The 19350-nt window shown below is 34.6% G+C and overlaps 1 protein-coding gene across 2 annotated transcripts in view; it reads left to right on the top strand.

Moving 5' to 3' along the window:
- LOC134263637 (plexin-A2-like) overlaps window positions 1-19350 on the top strand; it is a 62113-nt gene that overhangs the window by 29949 nt on the left and 12814 nt on the right. Inside the window, exons 8-26 of one of the 2 annotated variants that reach the window (XM_062746012.1) lie at window positions 54-147; window positions 681-774; window positions 872-886; window positions 5297-5392; window positions 5963-6061; window positions 6778-6874; window positions 7013-7182; window positions 9724-9857; window positions 9941-10046; window positions 10950-11107; window positions 11329-11517; window positions 12102-12189; window positions 16161-16409; window positions 16694-16852; window positions 16959-17184; window positions 18167-18321; window positions 18686-18807; window positions 18976-19035; window positions 19148-19219. In XM_062746012.1, coding sequence (XP_062601996.1) covers window positions 54-147; window positions 681-774; window positions 872-886; window positions 5297-5392; window positions 5963-6061; window positions 6778-6874; window positions 7013-7182; window positions 9724-9857; window positions 9941-10046; window positions 10950-11107; window positions 11329-11517; window positions 12102-12189; window positions 16161-16409; window positions 16694-16852; window positions 16959-17184; window positions 18167-18321; window positions 18686-18807; window positions 18976-19035; window positions 19148-19219 — 2383 coding nt within the window. The remainder of the gene's footprint in view (window positions 1-53; window positions 148-680; window positions 775-871; window positions 887-5296; window positions 5393-5962; window positions 6062-6777; window positions 6875-7012; window positions 7183-9723; window positions 9858-9940; window positions 10047-10949; window positions 11108-11328; window positions 11518-12101; window positions 12190-16160; window positions 16410-16693; window positions 16853-16958; window positions 17185-18166; window positions 18322-18685; window positions 18808-18975; window positions 19036-19147; window positions 19220-19350) is intronic. The other variant, XM_062746021.1, reaches the window with a different exon arrangement.

Below are 19350 nucleotides of genomic sequence, written 5' to 3'. Positions count from 1 at the left end.
TTGAGTGTTTTATGCAATTTGATGTTTTCTCATTCATGTTTTTCTATTAATAGTTCCAGAAGGAGAGGTGTTACTTAAAATTATCCTGAATAATGTTCCAATTGCAGCAAGGCATGTTTTGTTTTACAAATGTGCTTCATTCTCAAGGTATGATTTCCATTGCTTTGAACCCTTAGATTTACATTTTTAAATGAAGTACAACTTACATGCGGTTACTGTATTCCAACTTTTTTTGGCCTGCAAAAAATACATGTATAATTTATGAGTTTTAAGACCCTCCTCAGATATCTCTTTTTTTTTCTTTTTTTTTTGTTTTTTTTGTTCAGTTTTCAATGTTTGTGGGAAGAATTGATCCTTATAGATTTCATGGGTCGTTGTTATATCTGATTTTACATCCCCCATGAACAATTATTTTGTCAGCATATTTGTTCATTGAATCTTCTGTATATACACGATACACCATTTACCCCCATATATTATGTTCCTTCAGGTACAAACCAAAAAAATTTGCTTATTTATCCAAGAATATTGACCCTCATGAATTTACCTGGCAAATTACCCCACAGTACATGGATTTTTATCTCCTTTGTATTTGGATTAATTAAATGTTGTTGTTGTTGTTTTAATTTAAAATGTTAAAGAATGAGATTTTTTCTAAAAGAATTGTTTTCTTTTTGAAGTTGTGGGAAATGTTTAGAAAATGACGTCACTTCCTGTTATTGGTGTCAAGAAACTGCTAACTGTTCCAGAGCAAGAGGGGATTGTAAATCTATGGTATGTTCTTAAATATAGCATTATATATTTACCCTGAATAACTTAGTATTCCTAAAATGATTTTAATGAAAAAAAATCTTCTTGTTTCTCTCTACAGCCTGGTTCACATAAGGTATGTAACTATTAGTAAGCTTTAGTGACTAATACTTCAAGAAATTGTTATTATTTTATCCCTCCTTTGAAAAGAGGTGATATATAGTGATGGAGGTGTTCATCTTTCTCTCAGAATGCCTGTACATCCATAACAATCTCTTATCTGCAACTCCTTCTATACCACTAAATGAATTTTAATGAGACTCTCACAGAATCCTTTTTACATAACGCCATGTTGTGCACCTCCTATTTTAATTACTTTCAATCAAAGATTCTGTTGTTTCTCATGGCACATAATGTACATTGCCATTTTTTAATAATAATTTTTTTAGAGTATCTATCTCTTATCCACAACTCCTTTACCACTGAATTAAATTTAATGAGACTTTCACTGAATCTTTAAATGCAAATATCTGTTTTTAACAGTGAAGTTTTAACAGTTCCAGTCCAACAGTTTTTGAAACTGTAACACATTATGGCACAATTCATTCTGTGATTGGGTGACAGGTTTTTTTTCCCCAATTTAACATTAAACATTAGATAACAGGAATCATTCAATTTGCCTATTAAATTACAATTTTTGTTGGAGGTTAGGTATTAATAAAAGATGTCAAATTTCTCCAATCACTGTCCAACTAGTACCTGTACTTTGATTCCCATTTTCTACTGTTTTACATTTTTTCAAACCTGTAAATTTTACACCATTCACAAACTTTATATCCCAGTGCATGTTGGATTAGATAGGTGTCATTAAAGAAGTACATGTATATACTACGTTAAGTTTTTCACTGGGAACCAGTGTTCATGGATTTCTTTTGTTTATCCTCTGAAAGACTGTCTGGTTTACATTTTCAACTTTTTTCAGGAAAAGTTACAGGTAGGTAACAAAACACATTCATAATGTTCCTTCAGTGACTTTAGCTAACTGCAATGTACAAATGGGATTTCTGATTGTTAACTGGTATAAAAACTGCACCATTCCAACTATGTCACAAGTCCAACACAGCCATCTCTCAAGTTAACATGTAAGCATACTGCTGAATACTTCTTGCCTGGATCTTGGATATGGTGTATCACCAATGGACCTCTTTAAAACAGCCATTAGTTGGATGAAAATTAATTTTTAGGTCACCTGAGTAACTCAGGTGACCTATTGCTATCCGTTTTCGTCCGTCGTCATGCGTCGTATGTCGTGTGTTAACATTTGAACATTTTCAGCTTCTTCTCTGCAACCACTGAACCAATTTCAACCAAATTTGGTATACAGCATCTATGGGTGAAGGGGAACAAAAATTATGAATTTTATGGTCCCCACTCCCCTTGGGCCTGAGGGGTGGGGCCAAAACCACTAAAATTATTGCAATCTTTAAAAATCTTCTTTACTCCTGGACATCAAGCAGGCAAACTGTTGGCATGAGTGTAATGAGCATTGAGTCCTCTACCAAAATTGTGAAATTCATGGCCCCAGGGCCAGGGGTTCTGGTGTTAGGGCGGGGCTCTATAGATTATATAGTGAAAATGCATTATTTCTTTGAAAATCTTCTTCTCTGCTCCTGGGTATTAAATAAACTAACTAAGCACATAGTTATGATGAGCAAGAGTGCTTCTTCCAGATTTGTGAATTTTCTGGCCCCAGGGTCAGGGGTTCTGGTGTAAGGGCGGGGCTCTTTAGATTATATAGTGAAAATGCAATATTTCTTTGAAAATCTTCTTCTCTGCTCCTGGGTATTAAATAAACTAACTAAGCACATAGTTATGATGAACAAGAGTGCCTCTTCCAGATTTGTGAATTTTCTGGCCCCAAGGTCAGGGGCTCTTGTGTTAGGGTGGGGCTCTATTGATTATATAGTAAAAATACATCAATTCTTTGAAAATATTTTCCTTTGCTTCTGGGTTTTATGCCAATGATCCAAGTATATATATTTATGATGAAGAAAGGTGCATCTAGCAATATGGTTATTTTTTTTATGCACCCCCCCGGGTCGGGCGGGGGGGGGGGGGGTTACATAGTCTGAAAATAAATTAATGCTTTGAAATCTGCTCTTTGGTATTAATCAACCATTTTATGATAAAATTTGCAAAATTTTGAAATATGTGGCCCATGGGTCAGTGGTTCCTTTAGGGTGAGGTGCACAACTGGGTATAAAGTGTAAGTGCATTTTCTCTTTGTTACTCTGATCTACCTCTGGGTATGAAGTAAATAGAGTAAGCATGCTAAGTTCATAATTATGATAAGCAATGGTGCCTCTTTCAAAATTGTAAATTGTGAATTTCATGGCCTCTGGTTTAAAACACAAACCAAATTCAATTGTTTGAAAGTTGTTACACAATACTCAGGTGACCTATAAGGCCCGAGGGCCTCTTGTTAATCTTCTAGCTATTTTCATACAAATTCTGTCATTATACCTTGCAGATTTACTTTAACCAATGGTTTTGTTTAAGATCTGGAATTATACTTTAAACAAGTAAAAAAAGTGAATGGGCTCTTTTTGGAGCAGCCTCATTTCTATGCTGCCATTAAATTGAAATTTCAAAATGATATTCGTGTAGACAAAAGTAATTTAACTATGATTTATTTAAACATCAAAATATTTGCCCTTCCACAAATGAGTAATGTGAATGCCCAGGTATAGTACAATGATTTTATAAACCTAGCTGATTCAATTGATATGTATCTGTTTTTTTCTTGCAACATGTATTACATTAATACACTGAGTCCAATTGTCATGCATTGTTATTGATTTCTTGGTTTTATAATTCATAATCTTGACGATGTACGTGACTTAATGTTTAAAATACAAGCAGGAATTGGGTGTTTGTCGTAATTTTGAAATTTTAAACATTATAAGCATGTGCACAGTGACATTTAAAACATTCATGTAATATCATTTTCAGATCAAAACCCTTTAATATAACTGAACATTGATGCATTAAATGCACCTACTTCCAAATAATTAACATTATAATGATTACACAATCAAAGCATCATCCATATTCATATATAATTTGAAAATGATATATTCATATATAATCACATATCTTTAGATAAAAATGTTTTTCATCATATTTTTAGCTCACCTGAGCCGAAGGCTTAAATGAGCTTTTCTGATCAAAATTTGTCCATTGTTTGTCGTTGTCGTTGTTGTAAACTTTTCACATTTTCATCTTCTTCTCAAAAACCACTGGGCCAATTTCAACCAAACTTGCTACAAAGTATCCTTGGGTAAAGGGGATTCAAGTTTGTTCAAATGAAGGGCCACACCCTTTTCCAAGGGGAGATAAATTAGAGTAAAATTAATGCCATTTTAAAAAAATCTTCTTCTCAAGAAGCACTGGGCCAGGAAAGATGAAACTCCTGTGGAATCATCCTCAGGTAGTGTAGATACAAGTTTGTTCAAATCATGACCCCCGGGGGTAGGGTGGGGCCAAAATGGCCAATCAAAGTTTTAAATAGGAATATGTAAAGAAAAATATTTAAAAATCTTCTTCTAAAGAACCACTAGGCCAGGAAAGATTAAACTCCTGTGGAATCATCCTAAGGTAGTGTAGATTCAAGTTTGTTCAAATCATGACCCCCGGGGGTAGTGTGGGGCCATAGGAAAAATCTTTAAAAATCTTCTTCTCAGGAACCACTGGACCAGGAAAGATAAAACTCCTGTGGAATCATCTTCCGGTAGTGTAGATTCAAATTTATTCGAATCATGACCCCTAGGGGTAGGGTGGGGCCAAAATGGCCGATCAAAGTTAAAAGGAATGTATAGGAAAAATCTTTAAAAATCTTCTCCTCAAGAACCATTGAGACAGGAAAGATGAAACACATGTGAAATTATCCTCAGGTTGTATAGATTCAAGTTTGTTCAAATCATGACCCCCCGGGGTAGGGTTGGGCCATAATGGCTGATAAAAGTTTTACATAGGAATGTATAGGAAAATTCTTTAAAAATCTTCTTCTCAAGAATCACTGGGCCAGGAAAGATGAAACTTATGTGGAATCATCCTAAGGTAGTATAGATTCAAGTTTGTTCAAATCATGACCCCCGGGGGTAGGGTGGGGCAAAAATGGCCAATCAAAGTTTTACATAGGAATATATAGGGAAACCTTTTAAAATCTTCTTTTCAAGTACTTCAAAGCCATGCTTAGTGATATTTACAATGTATATGGAATCATCCTCAGGTAGTGTAGATTTTAGTATGTTCAAATCATGACCCTGGGGGGTTAAAATTCAAGCCCCCCACCTTCAGTAAATTTACAGTTCTGATCTCAGACTGATATGTGCTTTTTCCTAGCCAATTGCTCAGGTGAGCGATGTGGCCCCTGGGCCTCTTGTCAGATCTACTACTGATTTTCCTTTGTAAGAAACTATCATTTTTGAGAGAGAGAGAAAGAGAGAGATAAAATAAACTATAATAATGTTTTACCTGTTTTCAGATCAGTGACTGTCCTCAGATTAACAGCCAAACTGTGAAGATACCATCAGGTCGCACAAGAGACTTAAAATTTGTGGGAAACAACTTATCAGATAATGTAATCAGAAACAGAACAAAGTTAATTTTACAATGTTTAGTTGCATTCATCTGATATAAAAAGTTAATTACATTTGTATAATATGTTATAAAAGTGAACCCTATCCCAAAAGAACAGAATAAAAATCCACAAAATTATAAAAACAACAGAAAATTTCTGATAATTCTAACTCAGGGATTTTCCACACCATTTTGGGAATGGGGCCCAGGCCCTTACTATTGGGAATTTTACGACATTTTACAACTTTTGGGGAAATTTTATAGCAAGATTTTTTTCAATAAATTAACACTTATGATAGGTAACATTGATTTTTTGCTTCATTATTCAGAACTTTACTTCAGAAAATAGATCTATTATGAAAAAGTTTAACCAAGTCTCCAAAAATTATGTTCATTTCATTAAGAGTTCAAAACCAACCCTGTTTGTTTTACATAATTTTTTTCAAAACTTAAACACAGCCTGCTCATTTTTGGGAAAAATGGAGTGATTTTGCAATTGGGAATGGGGCCCATATTCGGCCCTACACGGGATAGTGGAAAATCCCTGTAACTTTTTTTCCCTTTTTTTTAGTTTACATATCAGTGCCTTGTTGATGGAAGGGAATATGTAGGAGAATTTATAAATTCAGGGAAAGAAATTTACAGTGTCTTACAGTGTAAGACTGTCCAGGTAAAGATATTATCTTCTTTTAATCTTGTACATTTGTATTATTAACAATATCAATACAAGTTAGGTAGTTTTGTTAAACAGCATGACAAGGGTGTAATCAGCTGATTGCATGAGGCTGGGATTGCGAACATTTCTAATACATGTAATATGAAAAGTTACATTGTTAAAGGGCTGGTTGGAAATTTTACTGACTTCAGTCATATCGTAACCTTTTACTCAAAGTCATATGATATCCAATGTTGATAGAGTTAGACATGCTTGTAAAAGAATAAATTTGATTTTTTTTCATTTCAAAAAGGAAATTTAAACATATCATGATGCATCTTGATCTTGTTCAACATTTAAAAAATTAAGGAATAGGGTCACAAAGAGGGTCAAAATTCAGTAATTTACAAATAATGCACTTAATAAGGTCTGCAAATATCTCTCAAAAAATGGGGCAAAAATGTAAAACAAGCTTTTTGACAACCCTTTTTTACATTGATTAACAAAAAACACTTCCAATTTGTTAATCTGGGGAAATTAAAGCAGCAATTTACTACCGGTATGGCTAATAAAATTGATACAGCAGCAAGATTACTTTTTTGAAGAAAGTTTCAGAAAAAGAACTTTAATGAAAACACAACATCTTGGAACTCCCCTTTTTATATTGAGCATGTAGGTGATTTTTTTTTATTTAAAGGTTTACATTTGATTTGATTTTTTTTATTTTACAGATTTCTGGCAAAGGAGAGAAAATAGTAAAGTTCAAATATGGTCCATCAAGTGCGACAGTTGATTTAGAGTCTTTCACGGAATCTCCTATTGTTTCTGGTAATTATGAATCTCCTCCACTGGGAGAATTAATAAGACAAGTTTTATGTAGGTCTGTCCATCTGTCTCTGTCACAAAATTGTATTGGGCAGCAAATGAGAACTCTTGATTTTAAATTTACCTTTTCTATGTTTTCAGTGTACAAATGTGAGAGCCTTTCCCCTAACAAACAGGATTGCAGCACCTGTCACTTTCTGAATCAGAGTGAGGGCTACGAGTGTCAGTGGTGCCAGAAAACGGGATGTGTAGACATAGATAACACCAAGTGTTCCTCTCCAGAAACATGCAGTAAACCTGTTGTTACTAAGGTTAATTTTATACTCATGTTTTATAATTAGAGATTTTTTATACTCCTCGCTTGAAAAGTGGAAGGGTATATAGTGATCAGGATGTCTATACGTCTGTCTGCTTGTCTGTCATGCTTTGGGATACCCATCTCTTATCCGCAACTCCTTTTATACCTCTTAATAAAATTTAATGAGACTTTCACAGAATCCTTGTTATATAGTGCTTTGTGCACCTTCTAATTCACTTTTTCACTGGACACATTTTTGGTTTCCCAGAACAAAACATGAGCATGGCCATTTTTTGTATAATTTTGAAGGGTACCCATTTCTTGTCCGCAACTCCTCGTAACACTGTATAAAATTGAATTATACTTTCACACATTCTTTATTACGTAATTCCATTGCGCATCTCCTATTTTACTTTTTGATCTGACACTTATTTCAGGTCTCCCAGTGCAAAACGTGGACTTTGCCATTATAACTGTATGGGAGGGGTGGGGGGGGGGGGAGGGTATCATTTAGTGAGCTTATTGCTCACAGTACCTCTAGTTTTTCACCTTGCAAGGCTCAAGATTTTCTATCAAAATTTGTTTTATGTACGTTGTCGTTGTCGTAGTCGTTGTCGTAGTCGTTGTCGTCGTCGTTGTCGTCGTAAACTTTTCACATTTTCATCTTCTTCTCAAGAACCACTGGGCCAATTTCAACCAAACTTGGCACAAAGTATCCTTGGGTGAAGGGGATAATTTGTTCAAATTGGGTCATTTTCCAAGGGGAGATAATCATGAATTTATTAAAAATTAATGGCATTTAAAAAAAAATCTTCTTTCTTCTCCAGAACCGCTGGGCCAGGAAAGAAAACTCATGTGGAAGCATCCTCAGGTAGTGTGGATTCAAGTTTGTTCAAATCATGACCCCCAAGGGTGGGGCCAAAACTGGCTGACTTAAGTTTTACATAGGAATATATAGGAAAACTCTTTAAAAATCTTTTTATAACCACTGGGCCAGGAAAGATGAAACTCATGTGGAATCATCCTCAGGTAGAGCAGATTAAAGTTTGTTCAAATCATGACCCCCGGGGCAAAGGTGGGGCCAAAATGGCCGACCCAAGTTTTACATAGGAATATATAGGAAAAATCTTTAAAAATCTTCTTCTCCAGTACCACTGGGCCAGGAAAAATGAAACTCATGTGGAATCAGGTACCTCAGGTAGTGTGGATTCAAGTTTGTTCAAATCATGACCCCCGGGGCTAGGGTGGGGCCAAAATGTTTCTCAGTCCCAGGTTTTACATAGGAAATATAGGAAAAATCTTTAAAAATCTTCTTCTCCAGAACCACTGGGCCAGGAAAGATGAAACTCATGTGGAATCATCCTCAGGTAGAGCAGATTAAGTTTGTTCACATCAGTTTGGGGCAAAGGTGGGGCCAAAATGGTTGCAAGTTTTACATTTTATATAGGAAAAATCTTTAAAAATCTTCTTCTCCAGTACCACTGGGCACACAAAGATGAAACTCATGTGGAAGCATCCTCAGGTAGTGTGGATTCAAGTTTGTTCAAATATGACCCAAGGGTGGGGCCAAAATGGCCGACTAGTTTTACATAGGAATATATAGGAAACACACCTTTAAAAATCTTCTTCTCCAGAACCACTGGACCAGGAAAGATGAAACTCATGTGGAATCATCCTCAGGTAGTTTAGATTCAAGTTTGTTCAAAACATGACCCCCGGGGCAAGGGTGGGACCAAAATGGCCGACCCAAGTTTTACATAGGAATATATAGGAAAAATCTTTAAAAATCTTCTTCTCCAGAACCACTGGGCCAGGAAAGATGAAACTCATGTGGAATCATCCTCAGGTAGTGTAGATTCAAGTTTGTTCAAATCATGACCCCCGGGGCTAGGGTGGGGCCAAAACTGGTCATAAGTTTTACACAGGGATATATAGGGAAACCTTTTAAAATCTCCTTTTCAAGTACCTCAAAGCTATGATTAGTGATATTTATATTCATCCTCAGGTAGTGTAGATTCTAGTTTGTTCAAATGATGAACGCCTGGAGGGGGGGTGGAGTAAATTCAAGCCTGATGTGCTCAGGTGAGCGCTGTGGCCCCTGGGCCTCTTGTTTTTACTTTGCATTGATTAGTATCAAAACTTAATTTTATAAGCAATGTATTAAAGTACCCACATTGTCATCTTTGTCTGTGCGCATGCACTTGAGGATAATGTTTCTCAATCCCAGGTATACTTTCTTTTTAGTATTTATGAGCTAGTTTTGCCATACTTATACATTTGTGATTTAGCACATCAGTAACTACTGTTTAAGTTTAGGTCTAGGTTTCAGTTTTACATTTCTTACTTTTATGTGTTCAAGGACTAGATCACGTAAGGTTCTGTTGTCTCCTGAAAATCTTGTAGAGTTGTCACCTTATACTAGTATGTCAAACAAACACTCATATGTATACTTATGTGTTTCTGCATGCTGGTAAATATATATCATATATCATTTCCAGTCAAAAACATACTTGATAAGGGAATCTATATAAATCTATTGATTCCATTTATTCAGGTTGATCCATCAGATGGTCCTTTAAAAGGGGGAACTAAGATTGAAATAAATGGATACAACTTTGGTATAAGAAGTTCTGTGAACATCTCTGTGGCTGGAGAACCTTGCAATCAAGTTAAACGTAAAGGAAGAAGGTAAAAACTTTGTCATAATTGTTTCAATTTTACTGAATAACTTGTCATGACAAGTCTTTTTCTTTGATAATTATTCTTTGTAGATTAACTTGCACCACAAGAGAATCAACAGCTGGCACTAAGAGTGGAAAAGTAATCATAACCATTGATGGACAAAGTTCTGTTCAAGATGTCATGTTTACATACAAGGTAAAACAAAGAAAAATTTCGTGAAAAACTTTATTTATATTTATATAACCTTGGAAAAAAATGTGAAAAAATTCTAGAACTTGTTTATTAGTCCCTTCCTGGGGAAACCAGAGTGGACTAAAGGTTTCCCGTTCATCTGTGTATAGTCCTGTCTTACTAGGTTTTCCACTCTCCCCCCCCCCCCCCCCCAATATGCTTGCAGATTATGAGCTGATGATATTGTAACATAAAATGTATTGTTAGATGTACATGCAGTCAAATTTTTTTTCGACTCAATTGATTTTTGTTAATGCATTTTCAACATGCACTTGGACATAATTGACTATAATAATAATAATATAACACTTAAAATTTTGAATGCTTTTTGTTCAAAACTAAAATCAAGATTCAAACTAATTTGACCATTCTGATCAATTGGAACTACACTAAGCATATTCAAAATGTAATTTTAAGCTCTCCTGCATACATCGTTGCACTCTGATATTTACTGCATGAAACTGATATTGATTTTCTTTTTCAAGACAAAATACATGCAAATGCTAAGATACACTTTTTCTGATCACATAATTTTTAACCCTACCCGGTAAATATTTATGATCTTAATCAAGAATGATGCAATATAATGAATTTTTGCAAGCAGTTTTATAAGACAAACTCCGATTTATTTATTCTGCAACAAATACAGCACCCAGTTTTTTATGTTGCAGAGTAATCATGGTTTAAAATCTACAGGCAAAGCTTATCCATATTCATTTTACTTCCTACACTTTATATGCATTGCATAAATTTGTTCTAGGAGGTGACAGTGCATGGCTCAGAAATTATCAAAAAGGTAAATTCCTTCTTGTACATGTTCAAACACACACACACACATTCTTACAATGAACCTCTCCATTTTTATAGAAACCAGAAATAACAGGGATAACCCCAAATCGAACAATCAAGTCAGGTGGGAGAACAATCATTTTAACGGGAACTGATCTCAATATTGGTAACAGGAATTACAAAGTTGAGATGATTTCTTCAGGCCCTAATGAGAAAAAGGAAAGTAAATGCATAATGTAAGTATTATAAAACTGTAGAATTGAACTAGAAACTTCTGTTAAAATGATGTTCTACTTAAGATTAAGTGTGAACTTGTCAGAATGGTATCTTACTTGATATATGAAGATGAACAATAGTTGATAACACAATACAAACTGTGAGCAGAGCGAGGTTCCATGGGGAAAAAATATACTCCATGTCCAGTCTACCATGTTAAAAAAAATTTACTGCTTTTTAGAATTGTATCCAAATCAGTGGATGGAAAAATAGCATGCAAGCCTTCTAAAGCAGAGAAATTAGGACTATATACTTTAAAGGTGACCTTTGACATCAACACCAAGATAGATGTCAGAAATATGAAGTTCGAATATCTAAAGGACCCCAACATTACTGGATTTGATCCAACAGATCTCAAGTCCATCAACAGGTAAAGTTCACGTGAATTAAGTATTAATAATAGACAGTAAAGCTTGTTTAAGACAAACAGAGAAAAAATGACTATATGAATATAACAGTCTTTTGAGATCCCTGACAAAATTATTATTAAAAATAAGAATTCCTTATAGAGTTTATTTACTTATTACAAACACAGATACATGTATAGAAAATTTATAGATATAGGGAATTGATTTCTCTGTCCTGAAGACATGAAAAATAATAAAAAAAATACTTTTTACTTCTCAAAATTGAGTGTTGATAAGTTCCTTTCTTATATTTAGATACACTGTATTAGTCTACATTATACACTAATTAGTATGTACATGCTCATAGCAAAGTCATGCTTGCTCAAAATATACATGAACTTAAAGAAAAACCCATGGAAAATTTTGATACCAAGTCTTTCAAAGTTGTCAGATGTGTGTTACAATGTCCAAAGTTGAACTACCAGTAAAAAATAAATTGCTTGATTTAAAAAAAATAGAATATTTTGAGTTACAATTATCACAAAATCCAATACAAGAAAGCAGAAACTTGACAGTATTTGTAAAATTAAAGGTTTCTTTTTCCCAGTGGAGGAACCCCATTTTTTGTGATTGGAAAAGGCTTTGAGGATGTGATAGAGAATGTGTATGTTGGCAGACAGGACGTCGACAGTACAGTAAGTTTTCGTACCCTCATGTGTAATTATACCCCTGCACAACAAGTTGCATGAGCTGTAATGTTTGTGACCTATCCACACCGTATACAACGGGTAACGTGGGGGAGTCGCTTAAAAGTATAGAAGTCGTTTTCAACGTATGAAGATATATAGGGCACAGCTTCGGTGTATTTTTCCAAGAGATGTGGGTCACGTCTTTTTTTCCCGGGAAATTTCAGATGTATCACAAAACAAATAGCCCACGGAATATAGCAATAGTTAAGCATTTGTCTTGGTCATTTATTCCACTCAAGAATATATCAAACTTTTTTCTCAAACACTTTGAAACTATTCGACAGATTTCATATTTACGTTGATCGAGTGGTTAAAAACTGTATATTTATTGCACAATCTGTGCGGCTTGTGTAATTATTTCTCCAGTTAAAACTGCAAAAGCAAACGTTTATCTTTAATATGCATCAATTAAAAAGTGTCTAGACTTTATAGAAATTAATAATAAATACATTTTCTCTTCCCCCCAGACTGTAATTGAAATCGTTGAAAATTTCATCTATTTAAAAACACAACGCATGGGGGAGTCGCACAATTGAATACTACTATCATTTGAATTTTCAACTTTTCGTTTGCTAAAGGCTTCCTTACACTTTTTTGATAATATTAGTAAAATGTAACATGCATTAAAAAAATTGCTCAATATATGCAATATGTACAAGTAAAACTTAAATCGTGACATGTATTTATCGTTCCCTATTGTGAAGTACATGAGCATGCATATACCAGTACTTCATATACTTTACTACATGTACTTAAGGAATCACTGCCTAGTTAGGAGAGTTTGCCAGGGCATCAACAACAGTGGGAAACATGGGATAATTTTAGGGATGTCAAATCGGTCAATTTTTAATACTCTGTTAATCGAAAGTTTTACTGATCGAGTACCCGTGTACTCGGTCAAAGTGTAAATAAATAAGAACAAGTAAATTGATGAATGTAAAACATTGTAAAGTCTAAGACTTGTAGAAATAAAACCACATGCTCTGATAGGAGGTTTACCCGTAAATGCATAACAATGATGAGCACTTCGTGCCCGATGAAATTTTATACAAAACTTTTTAAAGTTCAATTTATTTATCATATAAACACAAGAAATAAAATCTTAAGTTGTTCATGGTGATTTTGTTTCAAAAAAAAAATCTGCTCCGTAATTGTAATGTTAGTCTGTGTTGCGTTTGACGTCCAGGTATCAGTCGTACAGTTTGACTTGAACTTGACGAAGTTCATACCATGAAAATTTACGATTTTCGTATACTTTTTTCGATCCTAGATTTTATAGTATTACGGGACGGTATTTTGTAGTTTGGTGCAGCGATTGATATCAGTTTTTTTAAAGCCTTTGCCTTCGACCATTTGTAAATGTATTGGCATGTAATCAAACACAACCATATCAACAATCGCGCGTGTGATATCATCTGTCTCTTTTCCCAAGAATTTACGGCTTCTCGGAAAACTGACTGACAAAGTTATCTAATTTATTTAATTATAACAGACCTTAAACGATGTTCAGTGAAAACAAATAATTAAAACAAAGCCAAAAATAAGGTTAGAAGACAGCCGAAGGTGAGATAAGCCAGGTAATAGGTGCTTGGTCACGATAATTACTGTATAAACACTGCCATGGGCGATAACGGTCATTTGGAGAAGTAGGAAACCCTAATTACTGTAGGTACAAGTGCAATGAGAATTTTAAGTTTTAAAACAGATTGTTTAATGCATAAATAAAAAGGCTTAGACATATTCAAAAATATATATCCGAGTAACCGAGTACCGATTTTAGTATTCAATACTCGGACGTTCGATCAAGTACCCGGTTAACCGGGTACTCGTTGACACCCCTAGATAATTTGCATAATGGGCGAAGCCCGTTATGCTAAAATTATCCCATTTTTCCCACTATTGTTGATGTCCCTGGCATACTCTCCTAACTAGACTGTGATTTCTTATATTTTCATTTCATTGTGAAATAAAATGGTAGATTTGGACTTTAAAAAATACACTAATATATATTTAAATTACATGAGGACTTCCATGCCAATTTCAATAGTCCTCATTCAATGACGTCAAACACCTAGGCAGCCGCACAAGATTTACATGCACATTTTGCCTCCTTAGCGTCAGACACAGAGACAGATGCGCACAAGATTTGCATGCATTTTAGGCCTCCTTAGCTCCTGACCTATCGACCTGCCTAATTAACATTCCGGCAGAATTATCAAGGAATAAACTCCGAGAAATTTCAAAGAGTTATCGCAGAGAAAAAAATTAGAAATGGAAATATATTGATATAGTTTCTGCACGGATAAGCAGTGGCATATTTCAAAAATTTCAGCACTTTAAATTAAATACATGTACCGTTAGGCAGTTAATGTCGAAGAAAAAACTATAAATATGGAAAAGAGGGTGGAGGTTAGGAAAGGGGACTTTAGCTTCGCCACTTTCCTTCAAACATAACATAAATAAATTCTTCTAAAGAATATATTTTGGAATGAGGACATGATATTTAAATATTTTATAGCTCTTAATATCATTAGAGCTTCAGACTTTGCCCTTACCCGGAATAAAAATTTCACGAAACAGGCACGTAGTATGAAGAACCTTCTGGACAACGTTTTGGTGCAGAATAGTTATATTTCCTAATGTATAAATAAAATTGTAACCTCATTCTACAAACCATTTTTTTTTCTTGTTAAAAATTTTCAGGTAAGTTGTTTATAATTCTTTATTTTTTTGTCATTCTTTTGACAAATTGTTGTTGTAAAAAAAAATTGCTAAAAGGAGGGGGTCATATTCTGAGGAACTGTATATACATGTACCTGCGAAAAGTTAAGGGAGGGTATCAAATAATTAAATGTATACAGTGGAGAGGCTGTCAATGATGGAAGTGAGGGTTTGTATTCTTTTTGAATTTTTGAGATGTAAGAAAAATACATATTAGGAGGGGGGGGGGGTGTCTTGTTCCCTAGCATATGTGCTCCGAAGATATATAATCTAATTGAACATGTATATTGCTGCTTTTTTTTAGAACCTATAAAGCCACAGAAAACAATCCCTTGTCAAAACTTCAAATTATAAAAGAATTAACCAAACATCGATTTCTAGATATCTTTGAATAAATATAAAATATATTGGCAGTTTTTGCATTAGACTTTATTTTGCAACTCCCCCATACTTTGTGTTTTTTTCAGACACGACTCCCCCTTACGTTACCATTACAGTCTGAAGAGAAAATGTATTTATTATTAATTTCTATAAAGTCTAGACACTTTTTAATTGTTGCATATTAAAGATGAACGTTTGCTTTTGCAGTTTTAACTGTCGGAATCCCTACACAAGCCGTAGATTGTGCAAATCGTGCACATTTTAACCACTCGATCAACGTAAATATGAAATCTGTCGAATAGTTTCAAAGTGTTTGAGAAAACTAGACGTATATGCTTGACGAATAAATGACCAAGACAAAGCTTAACTATTGCTACCTTCCGTGGGCTATTTGTTTTGTGTAAATACATCTTATAAATACCGAAAAAAGTGTGACCCACATCTCTTCTGACTCCGAAGCGGTGAAAATCTACTCCCCCATACGTTGAAAACGACTCCCCCATACTTTTAAGCGACTCCCCCGCGTTACCCGTTGTATACGGTGTGGATAGGTCACAAACATTACAGCTCATGCAACTTGTTGTGCAGGGGTATAATTACACATGAGGGTACGAAAACTTACTGTTTTGTATTCCTTTATTTTCCCGGGAAATTTCAGCAAGTATCAATTTAAATTTTTTTGGCCATATTTTGAATATAAAGGGTGTATAGAAAGTTCGTTCCACATTTTTCTTTTATTATTAAAAAGAAGGTTTGATTATGAAAACTCAGTAGACATTTTTATTATCCTACACTTTGTATTTGACACTTGTCAGGAGGAGGATGAGCGCTCTGCCTGTAGAATTCTCAACCCAAAGAGGCTTAAATGCAAGTTCCCAGCAATCGGAGAAGCCAACAACCGTCGCAAAAAACGAGCCACCAGCGCAGCCATCGTCATTCATCTTGACGGGTTTACTCATCCCATTCCTAATGTTGTGTATGTGGATGACCCTTTTTTCATGGCTTTTTACAACAATGCAACATACACCTTTGATCCTAGTGAACAGGAAGCCATTAGAATAGTGGTAAGGGCTCCTTTGTTTAAATTAAATTAAAATTAAAAATTAAATTAATGCTCATGGTGGACCAATATTTGTGGGTCCCCCTTATTTATGAATTTATATCCCCATGAACAGTTACTTTGTTAACATATTTATTCATTAAATATTCTGTATATATATACAACTTACCCTATACAATTGAACTTGTGAATATTAACGTGATAGTGTATATTCACTTCAGAGCTGGTGATTAATAGTGAAGATTAACTCGCAGAATTTTTGTTTATTCTGCTTGATTTTATTTTCAGGGAAGAGACCTTGCCACAGTAGCAAAAAAGGAAGACTATTTAGTTTTAGTTGGGTCTGGTGAATGTGCTGTCACAAGCTTGAATGCTACAGAACTTATTTGTCGACCACCTGCCAAGGAGCCATCCCCAAGGCTGGCCGAGGACAAACTCTATCTTAGGGTAGGTCAAGCTCTTTTATATGGAAGGACAACCTCTATAAATTATTAGGGCAGGTCAAGCTGTATATTAGGAACATTTTGAAAGTTATTTGATATTATATTCTCAGGTACATGTTGGGAATGCAAGACAAATTGTGGGAATCATAGAGTATGCCAATGAGTTTCAAATTACAATAATCATTATCGTAGTCCTGGTAGTGATATTGGTGGCGTTTTCCATCGGAGCTGTCCTGGGAGTTAGAAGAGTGAGAACCCGCAATCAGTTAAAAATAGCACAGATCATGACAGAGATGCAGGATCTGGAACAGAATACAATGCGCATGCATCAAGAAGGTATGTAGAGTCATCAGTGTACATGGTAGATCTTTTCATGGTCTATTCATTTAAGTTCAAGCAGAAAAAGAATTTATTGTACAATAGTATGTCTTTTGAAACTTAAAGATGAAACACTGGTTGTAATTAATAGGCATATGCCATTTTTGATATTAAGGCCATATAAAACTGAAATCTTGGTTCTCAGGCCCGCGCGCATCCGTTTTGAGGTAGCCGCATTGCCGATTTTTTTGTATTTTTGATAAAATAAAAAGTTGGTATTGCGGATAAACCCTTGGCCTACGGTGTTCAAAAAATTCCGACCTCATTTGTTTCATAGTTTAGTATTCAAATATCACACCGGTAGCCATTTACAATGAGATTTTGGCTACTTCGTAAATGAAAATACATTCGAGGATATTACCTACGATGTTTACACGCTGTTAATGAATGGATAAAGCAGAAATTTTGACCAGAAATGGAAAGTATATCTGTGATTAAAAAAATTATCATAATGTTAAAGAAAATTCGGAAATTAAAATTTAAAAAAGTAAATAAACATTATTTTATTGCCAATAAAATGAAAAAACTTTAATTTAATCTGTTTTGGAGAAAATTGGCCTGAGAGCCAAAGAATTAAATTTTGATAGCCTAATATCTACGATATCTGCACCAGAGTATACACTTCACATTCATCATACCAGACTGCTTTATTGTCACGGGTATCAGAGTGGAATGGCAACCCGTGTTCGTGCTGGTTATTTTGCATTTCCTTTGTTTACATTTTATTGCAGTTATGTGTATTTGTGTTTGTATACTGCACCTACATGTACTTGTGCAATTGTATGGCAGACAAACTCCTTTTACACATCGTGTTCAACTTTAATGACTATTTTTGACTCTGTGACAATAATTTACTAAAACACAGCCATGCTGATTATTGTGCACCTATGATAGTTTGCACCTGAGTACTCATTTAGAATGTACATCTTTTTATTTCCAGAATTCGCAGAGATGCAGTTGAACATTACAGATATAAAGCGTGACCTAGTTTCTACAGGAATTCCCTACCACACTTTCCAGAATTATGCTCAGTATATTTTGTTTCCCAAGGAAGTGGAGTCTGGCAGTCTTATAGGTCTCCTACAACACAGTGGGGTAATTATTAAATTTTCTGAAATCTGAAATAATTTTCTTGTGTACATTGCAAAATCTTAAAAACCATGAAAAACGTCTCATCATGTGTAAAACAAATTGCCCCATCAGTTTCAAAAGTTTTAAAATGTTTTGGCTTGATCTGTTCAACTTTTTGTATGTCAACTTTTGTGATTGATATGAATTCTTTGATTTTTTTTTCTACATTGATTTTTTTTCTCTGCAAACAAATATGCTATAAACTTTTGTGTGTGACCATTGTCTTGTAAAAGGCGCTAATTTTGGGCCTCGTGTCCTCGCAGCATCATCTCATCAATCTTCAGTGATGCTTGTTTTGCCTGTGTATGATTTGGTCTGTATTTTGTAGTATACCAGTACCAGTGTACAGAAGGCCATGGATCAGTTTGAGAAGCTGATGTCTAATAAGTACTTTGTCAAGTCACTGATTGGCACATTGGAGAAACAAAGAAAGATAACCCTTATTGACAAGTAGGTTGCTGTTGTAATTCAATCCATTCTATGTTTAGCCAATATAAGTTTTAAACACAGCACAAGTTTTTAGAATCCTTCATCTATGTTGTTCTCAATTCTTTTTCTTAAGAATTGAGCTTAAATGTATACCTGTGTGTTTGATGGAAACTGCTTTTTATCTCACAGGGCTCAGTTTTCTGCCAACTTTAGTGTTGTTATGATGGGGAAGATGAGAGATTTCTTTGAGTGAGTGGACCATTTTCTTATTTATAAACTCATGAATTATTCTTAAATGTTGAACATCTTCTCATCTTTGTGTAAAACAAAACTTGATGTCAGCATGGCACTTCTTTTTCAGAATTGTTAACTGTTTACTGTCAACATTGGTGGATGCTTCAAATAAAAAACAACATAAGACCTTGTTTAATAGGTAACTAACCATGTCTCCCTTTGTAAGTAGAATTAAATCATCTGGAAGTCTTTTAAAATTCATTTAGTCTTTAGTTAGTGAACCAAATCTTGAGTTGAAATTGACCTAATCCTATAAAGTTAGAATTAACT

The sequence above is a fragment of the Saccostrea cucullata genome, unplaced genomic scaffold (assembly GCF_032062105.1).
Source record: "Saccostrea cucullata isolate Sc308-1 unplaced genomic scaffold, CSIRO_AGI_Scuc_v1 ctg727, whole genome shotgun sequence".
Classification (NCBI taxonomy): Eukaryota; Metazoa; Mollusca; class Bivalvia; order Ostreida; family Ostreidae; genus Saccostrea; species Saccostrea cuccullata.
The sequence above is the reverse complement of the archived record's forward strand: the minus strand, read 5'-3'. Positions and strand labels throughout refer to the sequence as shown.